This window comes from Varroa destructor, unplaced genomic scaffold (genome assembly GCF_002443255.2).
Source record: "Varroa destructor unplaced genomic scaffold, Vdes_3.0 BEIS01000004.1, whole genome shotgun sequence".
Taxonomy (NCBI): domain Eukaryota; kingdom Metazoa; phylum Arthropoda; class Arachnida; order Mesostigmata; family Varroidae; genus Varroa; species Varroa destructor.
Genome location: NW_019211457.1, coordinates 20,259,766 through 20,276,875, shown reverse-complemented (window position 1 = coordinate 20,276,875; position 17,110 = coordinate 20,259,766). Strand labels below are relative to the sequence as shown.

The 17,110-nt window shown below is 39.1% G+C and overlaps 1 protein-coding gene across 14 annotated transcripts in view; it reads right to left on the bottom strand.

The window, feature by feature from the left end:
* Positions 1-17,110, bottom strand: part of LOC111249858 (uncharacterized) — a 136,777-nt gene that overhangs the window by 33,500 nt on the left and 86,167 nt on the right. For 13 of the 14 annotated variants that reach the window (XM_022804283.2, XM_086987534.1, XM_086987539.1 and 10 more), the window contains one exon: positions 4,944-5,721. The exons of the other annotated variant lie outside the window; for it this stretch is intronic. In XM_022804283.2, coding sequence (XP_022660018.1) covers positions 4,944-5,276 — 333 coding nt within the window. In that variant the 5' untranslated portion in view covers positions 5,277-5,721. The remainder of the gene's footprint in view (positions 1-4,943; positions 5,722-17,110) is intronic. 14 annotated transcript variants of the gene reach the window in all.

The window sequence follows — 17,110 nt, the reverse complement described above, 5'->3', positions numbered from 1 at the left end:
GTATTTTTTCAAACTTGAATAACATACGGACGTTGCGTCCGTCATGAATGGCTTAACAATCGGAGTTTAAGATGCAGCTAGAGCGGTGTGTTGCGAGAAGAACTATATCTTCAACATGTTTTGTCTATTTTAAGGTAGCTAACATGCCGATCCCTAAATACGTCGATGGTTTTTTCCTGTTTCTAGGTTAAGCCCGACAGTGTGGAACCTGCATGCCTAAAGTGTAGGAGCTGAACATTTCTCAACTGGTAGTTCCGCGTAGAATTTACTGGTCCGTTTTAAAAACATTAAAGAAAATATTTTCCAACAGCAACCTATTATCATCTTAGTCGATTCTTGCATATTTTTTCGTCATCTGCATATTTCGCAAATACCAGTAAATTTAATATGTACATTATTAAACCAATACATAAAGTGTGCATAAGAGGTCCTAGAATGGTACCTTAAGAACAACCCGAGCTGGTTCTAACAGTATCTGGGTATTTCCCGTTGACTCTGCCGTGGACAGTACAGTCGCTGAAAAAACCTTGAGTTCGCTTGTCAGTCGATCACAAACCTGATATGTGGAAGCATCTTGAAAAGTTTGCAATGAGTAAACCGTTAGAACACTGCTACGAAGTCCAAGTATCCTACTTCGAAAGTGTGGGGCATGTTGATGAACTCTACCCATTAGAGTTGTGTTTCCACTAGCTGCAGCTTGATAATTCGTGCCGGTCTATAGATGAACTCAGTATGAAATGTCAACCCTTACTCGTTAGAAGTTTCGTATATGGCTGTACAAAGAATGCTTTCTAACATTTTCCATGTCTACTACTGTTAGTCATGCTGGTTGATGATAGGCTCAACCTCTGAGTTCCCGTGATAACTGAAAGGGTAACGTATAGGTCTGCTGATCTTTGGGACACGTTATGGGTCTAGGTTCGAATTCCTGTACTGGGAGCCAGCCGTCTGATGGAATGCGAAATAAAGATACCAAACTTAAAGCTCGAAACATATAGGGTCAACTTTTGATCTCTTGTTGTGCACCGAGCACATTATAGGTGGTCAGAATGGTCTGAGAATTCGTAAGAGAGGAATGCACATTTAGATTCCTAGCCTTTTAAATAAATACGACAGTAGTTTGTTCGGGGTCTTATCTGTTTTGAGCTGCAGTTCCCTCAGGTACTCGAATATCTCTATTTGGTTTACGCCCACATCATGAGTACTGAATTAGAAGGAATTTTCATGGAGCAACGGAGGATCCCATTGGCTGACAACGGCAAACATTTGTAGTTCGACGGATATGTAGGTTCGAAGAAAGCAGGAAGTATTTGTACTTTTTTGCGACCATTCGTAGATCACGTCCGAGGGCCTAATCTTCCTATTTTACGCGTTTTGCACTGTTATTCCTTTACGAAGACATCTGTGAATCGCTTTGTTGGTTTACAATACTATGCTCTCTGATCACTCGTTGTCTTTCGGTGACTCTGATTATTTTTTTATAAGCACGCGATCTTTCGCTGATTATATTCTTTTCCTGCATAAACGTAGCAGAGATAAATGTTAATTACCCTACTCTCCGCTTTTGTGAAACGTTCTTAACTAGTCAGGTTAAGTTTTCATACGTACTATTTAAATTCTTAGTAGTCTTTAAATATATTTTCCAGTTTATTTGGTCCAGATTAAATTTTAGTGCAGCATAATTTCCTTTTACATAGTCGAGCCTTTGACGATAATTCTGCTCATCATGTATAAGGCCGGATATGCAGGTCCTCACCACAGAGTGGTCCAAGCCGACGGAATTGAGAAGCATCTTAACGTCTGACATTGAATAGTGTTTACTTGGGACAATATCGAAAAAGCATGTCGTATCTGTGGTGCGTCGGTAGTTATTCGTGTCAAATTGTACCAGACGCATGATCGACATAGAAGTTAAGAAATATCGTTTTCTTGGATTCCGCTGCACTTAATCCTTGTATGCTTAGCGTGTACCAGCTGATACGCGACAGCTTTAAATCAACTGATTTTATTATTGTTTCTAGTTCTTCGATTGGTACCAGCATGCGGTGTACAAAGTCGTTAGCTGTGCTTGTGGCCGATATATAGAGCTACATCACTGTATGTAGGAGTTTAATGCTATAAGTAATAATTTCTTCTAATAAAAACGTTCTTATTTCAATTTCGGAAAGCGATCTTTCATTTTTACAAATTAAACAACTCCTGCACTTCGTGATATCCTATATTTCCGAAATACTTCGAAGGAGCTACTACAGTTTAACCCAGCTTAAGTTTTCTGTCTTTCGGGAAGTCACTTTCGGAAAGTTTTTTTTTTGCTGAAGCGACGTCTACTTTTTTCAACTCTGAGACTGATGGAGAATGTCTATAATTCCACTCTTACGATGCAAAGGCAACCTTTTAAGGAAATTTAATTCAATATACTATGCTCTCAGTTTAGCCTTTAGTCATGTTCAACATAAGTGTGTAATGCCTTTTTACGCGCCACCTTTCAGCATGCAAACGTTCTGTAATTAATGCCGCGTTTCAGTCATTACAATACCAATATGCGTTATAATTATTCAGACAGAAGTCTATTGTGTGGACACAAGATTGTCGCGTGCATTTAGCTCTTTAACCCTAAATCAGTTAAGTCAGGATAACGATGCATTGCAGTCTATGGAATACGCCACATAAAGTAGTTCGTGAACGACCAGCTTTGCGGGTTTTTTCCAAATAAGTTTACTTACACGCCAGTAAAGGGTCGCTCACTAAACCAAAGCGACTATTCCTTAACACCGAATGGTCGTTTACCGTTTATCAATAGACGTAACACGTAGTGGACCTCTTGAATGCAGAAGTGCCGTTAGGTACGAATAACGTTTATGTTTGCGAAGTCTGTTTTTAGACCTAAATTATCGACATACAGGGCAGTCTGTGTCTTAAATTTACAAACATTTTTAAACTCGTAATCGCGTGGTCAAGAGTCAGTTCACACATGACGAATATATGATACTTGAATCTGTATAACGTGTACGTTTCACATTAAGACGCAGATACTCGTTAGAATGGTCGAAAACAGCTGCACTTGAGATCTGATCGCGTTAGCTCTTCAAGTGTAAAACCTTTGTTCACAGTTACCGTCCATGATATAATCTTTGATCCATTTGGACCTGAAGGTCGTCGCGTCTGTTTGTCAACATGTACTTCGTAACAGCTCCAGACAGGCCTATGCTGAAATTATGAAGTTCGGCCGATCAGCAAAAGTCGCCGACGCAAACAAGGCCAACCAGCCCTATTTGCAAATAATTTGATTTTTGGCTACAGCGGTAATCTTTCTTTACGTATAACAATGAGTCAGTTTTATTTAACATGTAAGTAGTAAGGATCATAGTATAGTGGTAGTACTGCGCATTATTTAGGTAAACTCACCCATATTATTTAAATATTTTTATTGTCATTATACGAAACGCGCGTGAGCCGAGATAATGTGGTTTTCACTTAAAGCACGCCAATTATAGCGTTTACGTTTCTGCCAGTTTATGAAATACGAAGATATCTAAAGCTTGGTGTAGTCTAGTTCTTAGAAAACGGAGCTGTCTAATTTTTCTGGATTTCGACTGTCTATGCTGGATCCGGCACTGGCGTAAAGGCTAGTCGACTACGACCGCCAAGCGGACTTCAGTCACAAACAGACTTAAATGGAATAGTGACCTGTTCCCCATGACCTAAGTAGAATTCGAACGTTGGCACCAATATCGCCATTAAAAAAGTTTATAACATATAAGCATCTGTTGTGGCTTATGTAGGAATGGCTTTCTACCTGACTTCGCACGAAAGCAAACGGGCAAGTTCGCAGTATTAGTTTTAAACTTCCCGACCGAATCCAATCAAAAAACATTTTTACTTTGAGAATACAGATTATGCAAACGACTTAAGCAACAGAATTTTCTTCCCTAATTAGAAATTAGATAATATATTTTTCATTGCAGTTGCTCTTAAACCATAGTCCATACCGACTATGGTTTATTCAGCATAGCCCACCAAATGGAAATAACGAAATGCCTCAGATTACTAGCTTGTCAATTTCAGCTTGCTTACAGAGCGGCTCCAGTCGGGATAAGCTTGGGCAAAAGTGAAAGCTATCATGTCATGACGTCACAGCCCAAACTAATTACACGATAACCTTGGTAAGAAATGCGCGTTTCCCGAAACCTAGTGTCGAGACAATTCCAGTTTAGTTACAAGTTACGATTAGATACAAGCTCAATAAAAAGACATAATCAAAATATAAAATGTTTTTTTTCCATTCTTTAAAATAGGACTGATTTTTTTTTATTTGATATTGTTTTCGATTGGATGTCCTTGCTTTCCCTTATGCCGGAGTCGTCAGCGATGAGTAATAGGCAAAAAAAACATATTTGTGACTCAAGTTAATATGAGAAACTCTGTTTTTAGGCGCGATTAAAATTTCATTGTGGGTCCGTTCTGAGAACCACTAATGGCACTAAAGCTAAAAAGCGATACAAATTTACGTATGACCCAAAGCCAGCCTAAATTCATTCTAGTTGACCCATGCTTAAGTTAAAGGCAAGAACTGAGATTATAATTATAGAATCTTAACAAAGCTGGACTGCATCGCTGGGTAAGTGATTTGCAGATTTGCCAATATGTTCCGTTTTCACAGAATTTGACTCAGAAAAACCTAGTATCGCCCTGCTATCCTGGCATAGTTAGGTATGCGACAATATTGCAAAGTCATCTACGTTTTACAGTTAAAGAGCAGTTTTCTAATTGATCATCAGGTACAGAATTTTTTTTTCGTAGTTTGGAAGCCAACCAAACAGTGAAGCGATGTAAGCAGTACAAAATCGGAGGTAGCAGCTTTGAACCCGCAAAGCGCTATGCCTTTAATAGCCGCGGACTAGAATTGATTAATTCTGAATGACTGGAAACTTAAGACGACTTACCATTGCTGCGTCTCTTATTTTCGTGATGATGTCCGGACTGGCACTCTTGTCCTGGTCATGATCGACCGCTGTCGCCCCCACAACGCCTGCGGTGCTCAACACGACTCCCCATAGTGCTACCCAAACGAATACGGAATGACTAAAGGAGTACGGCGTCACAATAGTGCGGCATCGGGTCGTTGTCCGTCTTCGCTGATCTAGCAGCAGTTCACATTGCGTCACATCCACTCTTGGTGACGATGATGAAGCCATTGTGAAGATTCGTGTCATTCGCACAGTTAGTCGAGATTTCACAATCAAATTGTCGCGTGACAACGCCAGCGACGGACACATTTCATCCTGTAAAGGACCTAGCCAGCCAATGATCCATTGTTTCACTAAAAATCATTGATTAAGCAGCCTGTTGTCTTATAAAGTTAACGAGACATCTTCGATGATAGTTGCAGAGAGTCCTGCAGTGTCTTTGGTACTGGCAGATCTGTCGACTTCCGATAATTCGCAGGTGGTGACGAATCCGTCGAGATACATCTGCTTGTGCTGGATTGTCCTCCAACTCGTAAACTGTTGGAAGATTGGGAGGGTTCCCGACGGCTTTGAAACCATCGCGAGACATGGTCAGTACAAAAGCGATTAACGAGCTGAGTGCTCTCGATACATCGCAGGATAGAAATCCAAAATCTGCGTTTCGTTACGACAAACATAGAGCTCGCCACGCAAAATAGGCTGAATACATTGGTAATGTACAAGCTTCTTCACACAATTGTATTTCTGAGAGAACCTGAAACAGATATAGAAAGAGCATAAGCATTTGTTAATAGAAAATACTCATAGCATACTTGTAATTTATTGGTACGATGACTTAGTGCTATTTTGAAAATATGCAAAACTCACTGAAATGCACCGAATGAATATTATCTGTTATTAGAAGCTCCGTCATTGTCTCACAGAGTCAGACTTGACTGTCAGATTCGTGATTGTATATATGACAACTGAATTGAAGGACATGAATATATATATGACGAGAAAGACCGAAATCAATGCACTTGCTTATGGCCACACGAAGTCCTATGAGGCCTAAGTGTAGTCAGTTTTGTTGGCTAGCTATTATTATATGCTAGGATTATTACGCTCTCTATCAGACTATGGATAAGAAATCATTAGATCTTGGGGAAAACTATTAACGAATTCAGAGCAAGTGATTGAAACCAAAAAAAAAAACTTAGCAAATGTAAATTTTGCTTACATAAACAGAGCTTGATGTCCAGCTAATGTTTAGCATACCATGCACAAGGAAGTCAAATTGGTCCTCCGCCATTTGAAAGCTTGGCAGCATTAGTAGGCGACTATATGAGAACTTTTGCCGTTTAAGCCACCATACTGGTCGGGCCTACGTGCGTTTACAGATAAAGGCTGTATGCGCATGTGTGGCATGCCAAATTGTTGTTTGCTCTTTAGAAACCGGCCATAAGATATAGTGACGTTAACATAATAAACACCTAGCATTATCATTATATACTACAAAAAAGATCAAATTTTTTCTATGGAAATTATGTTTTTTGTGCGTACTCCAAATATTCCGCTAGATTATAATTAATGCGGCGACTTTGTTTTTCGGCCTGACTTAATCAAGGCGTTTTTCATAAAACAGAGTGAAAAACAATTGCGTTTGTGTACTGATGGGATGACTCAAGTCCCACAAAAAAAAAAAAAAAGAAATCAAGTTAACACTATACAGCTAAACTGTATAAAAATCTTGAGACGTAGACACGTATGAATGCCAAGAGCTGCCATTATATGAATAATATATTGTGAATATTATGATGCGCATTACCTTGAGGGTGTAATACTTTACGAGTCGGCGATGTACTGACATACCGTTGGTAAGATCTTAAGGAAGCAAATGACGAGGAGGAATCACTCATCTTCGGCTGGGGACCGAAGGTGGCCATTTATACTGGTGAGCTTGTATTCTCCAAGTACGGTTTAATCTTAGTGATTTTCTAAGGTACTTACGGCATATAAAAGCCCATACATATGACCTAGGGTGTACAAGAAGCTTTGGCCCCCAATAAGCAGGTTGAACCAGGCAAACTAAGCAAACCTGCACTACATCTACCATCATATGGTCATGTAAGTCATATAACTGGCATAGTCAATGCAAATTGAAATCGGATCTGTATCCTAAGTTTTAAATTAAATAATGTCTGCGGAGCTGAATCTGCCGCGTCATTATGCCGCATTCTTCGGCTGACTTTTAACTCAGAAAGAAGAGCGAATTTGCGTGAGTTGGCACAATTCAACTGATTATGCGACTGGCGAAAAACACAACTAACTCATCGACACCCCGCCTTAGTAAGATCATATGTATATATATATATACGTCTCGAGCAAAGCTTAGGAAATACCTATATACTAGCGCGTCACATGATAGCTAGAACTACGCTCGGTACGTCTGTTTATAACCAGAGGTGGACATTTTAAATGTAAATAAATGTATTTTTCGTTCTACAAAGGCGTCGCTCTATTCGTGAAGGCAGATTAGTAACCCGAGGGAACGATCATAAGAATACGCAGTGCAAATGGGCAAGGCCTGTACGATTCGCTGGCTACACTCTATAGACTCGTAAAGGATAAGGAATCAACCTGGCCTTCAAGCTGAGTTTGTACGTATTAAATCGTTTCCATTAGAACCCAATGAGATTAATTGAAATTCTTTCTGAAGCAAGTCACACGGGAAGCCATTTCATCGAAAGCCGTCGGGGCAACGTGAGAATAAAAATCTATTTTCTTGGAGCTCATTTCCTTGCATATCTGTATCTTTTAGTAGGAAATACACAATTTACTGATCCTGAAACACGATTACGATTGGTGGTACATTTTTATATTATTAGTACTAAATGTAACGAGTTCTTTTTTATTGAAGGTGTAACGACGTACAGCATCGAATGTTTGTACATAGGCCGGCTGCTGACTCTAGTTCTAAACCCTTATATATAAAAGGTAATGTTACAATGATTATAACCCGTGTAACTTATATATACACAAGCGTTATGGAAACATCCCTTGCTGTTGTGAAAGTGGTGACACTTTAATATAAAGTGTGTTTAATATAATGTGAGTTGACTCTGCAGCGATTAATTATCTAACACTATGAAGTGAACCACTGCAACATAAGTTAGCAGTAAATATCTACAAGCCATCAGAAGGGTTCTTGTCTTGGTTGTACGATGATATAGAGCCTGCCTGTAGAGCTTCCGCAGGGCTCGTCCACCATTGCCCGTAAAAATTTGCCAACGATGAATGCAAGCACTGAATGAACTGATCGTGTAGTTGGCTCCGATATGGCAAAGCAGAATTAAATTAAGCCTTGACGTAATACGCAATAGAAGAGAAGCCCTCACACGCCGCTAACAGATCGCAGGCGGTAGGGCAACCGAAGATTAACAAGGGGCTAAAACAATGTGAGGTCGAAAAGACGAGAAGCCGCGTAGTGCATCCCGTAGAATTAAGTATAGTTGACCCCACACAATTGCAAAGACAAAAATTACAATCTGCAGAAGAAATTCTGTGAAGCCACGGAGAAACTTCATCCTTACTAAGTTATTTTATGACGTTCAAGAAAAACTTATGTCAATCTAGCGGTTACAGTCCATTCAGAGGACGTTCTTCTTCTTCTTCTTAAAAAGTCGATATCGACCAATGTGCGAATTTTCACAAGCGAGCTAGTTTGCGCTCCTATAGGTGCAGCGTCTCTGCTTTAAGGGTTACACAACTTTCTGGTTAGATTTGTCAAGATAGATCGAGCTTAATGTCATGCACAAATTTGCATGGCATTCGAGCTTTGTATAAAAAATTTAAGGTAATGCAGGGAAAGTTTAAGATTTGTCTTTCACAGGGCTGTCAAAAGACACATAATTACTTGTGAGTCACAGGGTTACGCTTATTTTTTATGGTTTCATTGCAATAGCGCTTATTTGCTTTTTGACCGTTGTGTTTCAGTGACCGCCAAGAACATGTAATAAGATTTGCGGTGTTATTTTCAATGCTTCTTAACAAGGAATCAATTCTTGTGTTTTGCGTGATTCACACGGTTCCGCCTTGTCTTGCTACAGTCAACCATTTGGATGGGCAGTTTTTCTGTACCTATCCAGCTCCAAATATTCAAGATCAACTGAGAAAAGAATGTGTATGTGTTGTATCATATTTGAGGGTTACTGCTGGAGTACACCGAAGCTTCAACATTTGGACTCCGCAATCATGCCTCCCAGGTTTTTAGTTGTGAGGCGCTTAATTAGTAAAGTTAGTTGACAAGTTTAATAACCAAGTCTGGGGCGCAATATCTACTTAATTTCTTCACGATAGAACCCATTCAATATGGGGGCTCCTGTGAGTAAAGCTGACCAATTGAACTGAAAATTTAATCCACTCAAAGTTGTATGCGGAAACAGCGTAACACTAAGCAGCATGCTGTTTGATAATTCAAGCATCCAGTTAGCTAGAAATATAACTCAGTAAAAAGTAAACAATATAAATTACGATTTTATTCAGGAAATTTTCGATCGTTTTTCGAAACCTCAATAACGCTGTATAAATGAGTAAGCATACGATTGTTGTTGTTTTAGTTTTCGTCGCTCAGGTTTATTTTTAGTGCATTGGTGACTCATCAATTGTGGAAGTTCCACCTTCTGCTTTGCTGTTTCTCGTAGCCTTCGCATGGCCTGACCTTCGTTCGACCGCATTATGCCAGACGGCCTCGGGAAATTTCCTTTAATCCATTGGTGCCTATCCTGGCACCCTACTCTGAGCTCTTCGCCCCATTGCTTTTTCGAACTAGCCGTTTTGTATAAGTGTGCTTCCCGTGTCCTCGTCCGGTATCTTGTACTGTAAATAGTGCGCATCGTTACGCCTTTAGTGTAGTGTATCTCAGTTCTTTGGTTTAACAACGACGATCTCCAACGTTGAAGTTTATTTGAACTCAAGCATATTGGTCATGCTTTTCGTAGTATCCCCACGAATAAATGTGCAACTATCTGAAGAGAATAAAATAACTATAGAGCTATTGACGTTCTGCATGCCCTCACCTATATTTTTAACACATCAAAATGTCCTTTTGGGACTCGATATCCACTTGAATTGATATTTTTCTCTAGCTAATTGTCTCTTATAGCAGCTAACGCTATTGAACCGCTTAAGCGCCACTGAAGGGTATAGATGAAAAAGATTGCGCTCTAAAACCCATTAGACCCTTTCGCAAGCTGAAACACCGTACAACCATAACTTATGGCATTCGATTAGTCACTTCGATAATAAGATATTTTTGTGTTTTCTATAGCGAATATTTTTTTTTAGAGAAATGAGTATTATTATATTCTAAAATAAAAGTATGTCTAGCGCTTCGATACCATGCTCATGTAATAAAATCTTAATAGTTTAGGGTTCAAAGCCATAAATCCACCGAACATTAAATTAGAGTAAACTCCTAAGAGCAACAACTTTGTCCACCAAGACGGAATGGCTCAGTGACCTTGGTGAGCTCAGGTACCTGGCCTTGTAACGACGATATAAGGAAGCTATTTTGAAACACGCAGTCAGGTTGCCCAATCTGGCGCCATTTCGTCGGTTCCAATGCTCAGTTCAGTAACTCTAGTTAACAGTCTTTTTCATACTGTTGTTACCTTATTCACAGTTACAGACGCAATAGTGGTCTAAGCAAAAGCAGGCCGTCCGCTAAGTTATGCACTGCGGAAAAAGTCGCTGGCGTTTTTGTTTTTGTGACCTCGCCCGAGGTTTGAATGCAGCGCATGAATAGAAAAAGACGGTTTAGGACAAACGTTGAGGTGATACTTCGTTTCGTGAGACGTCCACATGTGTTATTTGGTGAGCAGAGACCCTAATTGCACATGGGCACAGATACAAAGAGGATACAATGAACCTAGGTCTTCGTCAAGTTTTGAAAAATCCCCATCGAGATAAGGGTTTGAACGACATTGTCGTACAATGTTGCGCCAACTGCTTCGTTTGTCAAAGATGCTAGGTAACGTGTGGATTCGCTATTGTCAAAGAACAAGTAGGCCACTCTGTAAGTTTATGTATCCGGTAGACTCACTCGAAAATTGGTTTCTCACAATGACGCACAGGTGTTCAAGTTTAATACGCATATGTTGTGATTTTATATCGCTTTCAGTTCAAGTATATTGCGAAACATTTCGTACTTGCGAAAGTTGCAATCAATATGGTTAATTTTTTTGCTAATCATTATTTATTATAGTTGATTGTGCCACTAACTACGCACTCGGACTATACACGCCATTGGATAACAAACATATAAAAAAAAACCGTATATATCATGAAACTTTAGCTTGGCACCAATTAGGCAATCTCCAATTGAACAAGTAGTCTTCGCCCACCACTCTTCAAATTGCAAATATAACAGTGGTTTTCATCGTCCTCGTTCAAAAATCATTTTATATAACTTGGAAAAAGTTGGATCTTTAGCAAGTTTACTTTCAACCACCTTTAGAGGAGTGCTACTGATAGTGAGTTATAAGGTGAAAAACAGAAGTCTCTTAGGCTACAAAAATCCCCTATACCACCTTTTCGATGAAATTTGTAGTTCAATTTAAGAATACCACGGACAAAACTATACATGTCGTTTGACAGATATCGTTTGGCATTAGGAACCAGAAAGGAATCAGGTAGTACCTCATGTTGAAACGAAAATTATATTTGACAACGTACTCTCAGCAATTTAATTGATTAATTCAATTATATGCAATATGCGGCATTAACATTGTCACTACTGCGTGATTTCGCGTAAACAAGAGTAGGATATATGAGATTTCGGGGTCCATTGGTTTAATGATTACTGTGGGTATAGTAATTCAGATAAGTATTTTTCATCAGCTGGGACAAATGTTGTCTTATTACTTCTAATTTGAAACTGTAAACGAGTTAGATAAATATATTGCCATGGCTATATATATATATATATATATATATATGTATATACATAGGTGTTTTAAAGTACTATTTCGCTTGAATTAAACACACTTCTATCAGTAAACACAACGTTAACTCCTAGTAATATAATTTTGCTCCTTTTTAGTTAAACCGCTATAAAAAACGGTTTTTTTTTTGTCTAAGAGACGATTGAGCCGCTAAGTAATGCCAAACCGGACACTAAAATAAAGACGTCAGGTTAGTGTTTAGATTGCCACGATTAAGTTGTTATAGACTCATGTGGCGGTATCATTATATCGATATATATATAGATATCGGTTAAGCGCCTGTGTTCACTGAAGTTTTGTCGTGCACAGGTATAGATCGTATTTAAATTAAACATCTTTATGGTTGATGGAAACAGATATTTCCAGTTATAATCGATGCCTTACAACTTTTTTTGTGCTCAAAAGGTCTAAATGTCGATTCTTGGCTGTATTAACAGCCAGGCAAGCTTCAGGTGTTCTTTCCTCCATACGTTGCAAACATTTAATGTTGTTAATACAGGTAATTAAAACACTTGATTTTTGTTGACACATAGACAAAAACCAAGCTGTCATTTCGTATCATAGTAATTCAGATAGAGAGTAAGGTTGAAAGGGTAGTTAAACATTTAAGTGTCGGTGAGAGGTAACCACAGATCAAGAGAACTAGGCTCTGATTGTCGCACTCACTGGGTCAAGACGGACAAATATTCTGCGTGACCCCGTTCAGATACTATTACCCCAACCATGCGAGAGATTACTATACTAGCTATATGTATGTATCATGTTTCTCGCTCAAACGAAATGTATGAGAGACATTTACATATAGAGACAAAAATGGCGGCAAGTTTTTTCCCGCGTAAGTAATTAAAGTTACGTTTGGACCGTTATGGATCTACATGCCCCATTAACTGTTATTTATTATGCATGACCAACATTGAATCTAACAAAGGTTCTGCTGCGTGAAACCTTATTCGTGAGATACAGGCTAAATGTTTTTCCAAAATACGCGGGATCATTCAAAGGAGATTCAATATCCCCGTCAGGTTCAGGTCTGTTTCGCCATCATTTATGTACATCGCAATATGCCCAAAAAAATTACGACGTTAAAGGTTTCTTTGTGATAAAATGCTGGCCCATAGACAATTTAACGAGGGCAAAACGGAGATCACTATTTGTGAAAAACATATCGCCGAACTCAACAAAACCTGCCAGACACAGCAGATGTATCCGGCAGAGTTCAAGGGAATTTAGCGAATTCATAAGTCAAAATCATCGGCACCGATATTATCGAGCTCGTACTACTGCATATTCGGTGGAAGGCATCGAAATACAAACAACACTAAACGAACAATGTACATGGTCTACTTTTTGGAAAGTATGTATGTATACACGAATCCAATAATATCTACAGCTGCCTGCTACATTTGACATACGGCAATCGATTAGCTGACTTTAAGCTCTCCTCCCACTGAAACGCTCGGGATCAGAGGTAAGACTTCATTGGAACGCCTCCAGATTACTTGCTCAGGGTGGGTAAACCGGATCGGTGTGGTATCAGCGGATCTCTAATGCGATTGTGGTTAGGACTGTTGCCGCGAGAGTAGTACGCCGATGACAAAATATTAACACAAACAAGCGAAGTGAATTACCAACAGGTGGTCTCTTCACTGTTCCCATTGATCTCTTGAATATTTGTTTAGTCAATGTATCTATAACAGTTAACAAAAAAGATCGTTTAAACTATCTTTCTATATAGTCCAATTAGAGACGGCTTATTAGGCAGAAAAGTCTACTTACTTCGTTTCATTGTAGTTCTGGCTCAGTAAAGATACTATTAGTATATAGCACTTGATGTATGTATATATATATATATATATATATATATATATATATATATATATATATCAAATGCTATTACAAGGTTTTGTCACTGTTGGCGATTATTGACTTAGTAAGCATTGAAAATCACTCGCAGACCGATAGGTTTCATTGCATTTGTTATTTATAGGCATCTGTGATAAGTTTATGGCAATAATTTTAGATATTTCAAACATAAATTGTTGTCGAGATTTTGAATTGCGCGTGGTTTTAATCGTACTCCATAACGATCTAATAGTACAGTAAACAAGTACTTTAGTAAGATATTAAATGTATTATTTTGATGCTATTAACAAATCAGCATTAAAGTTGCATCGAGATCAGCATGCCATGGGCAACGAATTGTGAGTTTTAGGGGGAAACTAGTCTTAGAGCGATGCCAATGAACTGGCTTGATAAACGACTGTAACAAAAACAGGTTTTACTTCGACCCATATAAATTGCAGCTTATTACGTTGTAGTAATACGGCAGCATATCGACACCGATATATTCGTAAACATCTCGCAAGGAAAATAATTAACGGAATGTATGTGTCGGAATACATATGTGACGAAGATAGTCAGCTTGTACGGTTATTGCATACATATATATATATATATATATATATATATATATGTCCGTTGAAATGTCACTCTAGAAAAATGATCTCTCGGTAGCGAAGGCGAAGAATAAGTATCACTCAAAGAAGAAGTTAAACTACAGATAGTAGGCTTTTTTAAATAGTGTATATTAGCATGATTGGGCTGCTAATGCCTAACAACAGAAAACAAAAATCCCATTTGAATATCCCCTCTTTTCTTAGTACGGGTCGACTGTACCGTGTGCCCGACCCAATCGAGTGACATCGGGACAGTCACAGACGCACACAATCAGTTATCTTTCTGCGTTGGAAGTAACTAATAAGAAAAAACCATCTCACGTTTAGTCATAGTACGTTGGAAAGGTTGACTGTACGTTTTTGACTAATGCACGCCGTGCTATATCGATTTGACATGCGTCATCGTCGTTGGCTACGGTATCTTAGAATATCTTGGTTGGCATCTCACGTTACTATCTGTTTCGTGCATAGCGAAACTTATCTATATGTTCCGCATGGAAAGCCATAAGCCATCCGTATCTACTGACACCGAAGCGACTATTCGATTTGATCAGCTGTGCTAATGGCGATATCTATTCAGCTGTCATTTTAATAACATGCACTAACCAGCAGCGAAAACCGCAAAAATGCGCGGTTGTTGATGGTATTCTCTCCCCGTGGCATCTTTTTCGCATCAACCACGAACTGTGGCCTTTCCATAGCCACAATGTGGTGGCATTTATCTATTGACATTTGATCATTGATAGCAAGTATACAGTAATATGTATATAATAAATGTACGCATGCAGATATAATGTATACTCATTTAATGTTATTCAGTCATCATCTTCTCTACGGAAGTCGATTTGGTGGTGCGCCATTCATACATCACCAGCGCACCATATTGAAATAATAATATTAGAAAGAATTGAATGAGTGGCAAGCTTGGTGCGCCTCAGTTGTACTACGAGGTTTGCTTATGGATCACGCTGCCTTTGGCCACTAGAACAATCAACACGTTGATTCAATCAAGCTGTCGATGCAACGGTAAGATGATGAAATACAAGATCTCTTTTCTCTTAAAATAAGACAACAAAGCAATTCGCTTGAAGAGAGCGAAAATATATATCAATAGATAGATAATATAACTTGATAATTTCGAGCAAAGCTTGTTAGATTCCTCGTGACTGAACTCCCAACTTACATACTGAATACCATAGTTCAAGTGCGCCGTACAGTTTCCTGGGCCGATTTGAATGGGTACTTGCAATGTCTGCCTGTGCTACTGTGACATAAGGCTATATCACAACGAGAGTATAATAAATCAGATTTTCAGTCCCCGTACGACGTAGCTATACTCCGTTACTGAAATTCACGCAAGTTACAAATAAATAACTAAAAATGATCATCATTTTTAGTTATCTATTTGAGAAAGAGAGGGGTCATGGTATATAATCGGAAACTGTTCTTTTTATTATTTCAATATCGTACAATAAGGAGACGGAATAAAGGCTAAAGTGGTATAAAATAAACAGCGCCATTTCAATGCGTTGACTAACTGTATGGCTACTCAGCTGAATATAACGACCAAGCAAGCCGCTTCGATATTGAGTGTAGTTAAATTCCCACGGTCTTGGACATCGGCAAAGCCGATGACTGGTTAATACACTTATCCACCGCACCCCTTTCTGACTCCTGAGGGTTAGCGGAATCTAATCTAGCGATCTCGATCGTTATCCTCTAAATCCAGACCTGATCCCAATCAGAAATCAACGCCACTACGGCCTGACCACCCAACGCAATGGCATATTGCGTAAAGCTTTGTTGTTAACCCCACTACTCCAGTGCACTCTGCTGGTGTCTCGCGGCATCAGTTAACCTTAAGCCTACGTACTAAATCGATTTTACCCCTGAAAGTTGATCCTTTCAGACGACCCCAGATACAAGCGCGCATTTGAATAGTAACTTCACGCTATCAACAGTCATTATTACGTTATATTGAAAACATCTGTATAGGGGCAATAGAGGGTTGCGCAGCTGTCTTGAGTCCCTAAGATAACCTATCGTGTCGTGCAAAACGCAAAAAAGACTTTTCGTTGTTCTATACATCTCATTTGCCCCAACCGCCGTCGATTAGCGAATCTACCTTCTCCCTCAGCGGAAACAGATGCAAAACGTTGCAAGAAATACATTTGCGATATGGATGTAATTAAAAACGTTGTAACAGCTAAGCTCGACCTGCTGAGATGGGCAAGTCCATTTTGTCCAACATCAGGCAACATGATCCGCTTTTGAGCTGTTGCTGAGCTGCGCGATACAATTCATTGTTTGTTATATGTAATCCTACGCTGATCAGCTAATCGCTATCGATGAAGCTGGGTAGTGCGGCAAAGTTCTGACATGATGGAACTGTTCATGCGATCGAATGCCCCATACCTCAACAGGCAGCTAGTCGTTGTCGGCGGTTAATACCACTTTTTGTTAAAAAAAAAACTTCCTCTACAAGTTATTAAACAACTGGCGGTAAATCCATAGATTTTTAATTAACATTTAAAATGTTTTCAAAGCTGATCGACAAAGATAGTGCCAGATAATGGAATAAATGGAATCCATTCCGAACGCTTCGAACCGGTAACTGGAATCCAACTGATTGCAATTGGTATATGACTAAGCCTTACATAAATTAAATAGAGTTTCTTGAGTTTTGCTTTCTCGAATTAGTGGG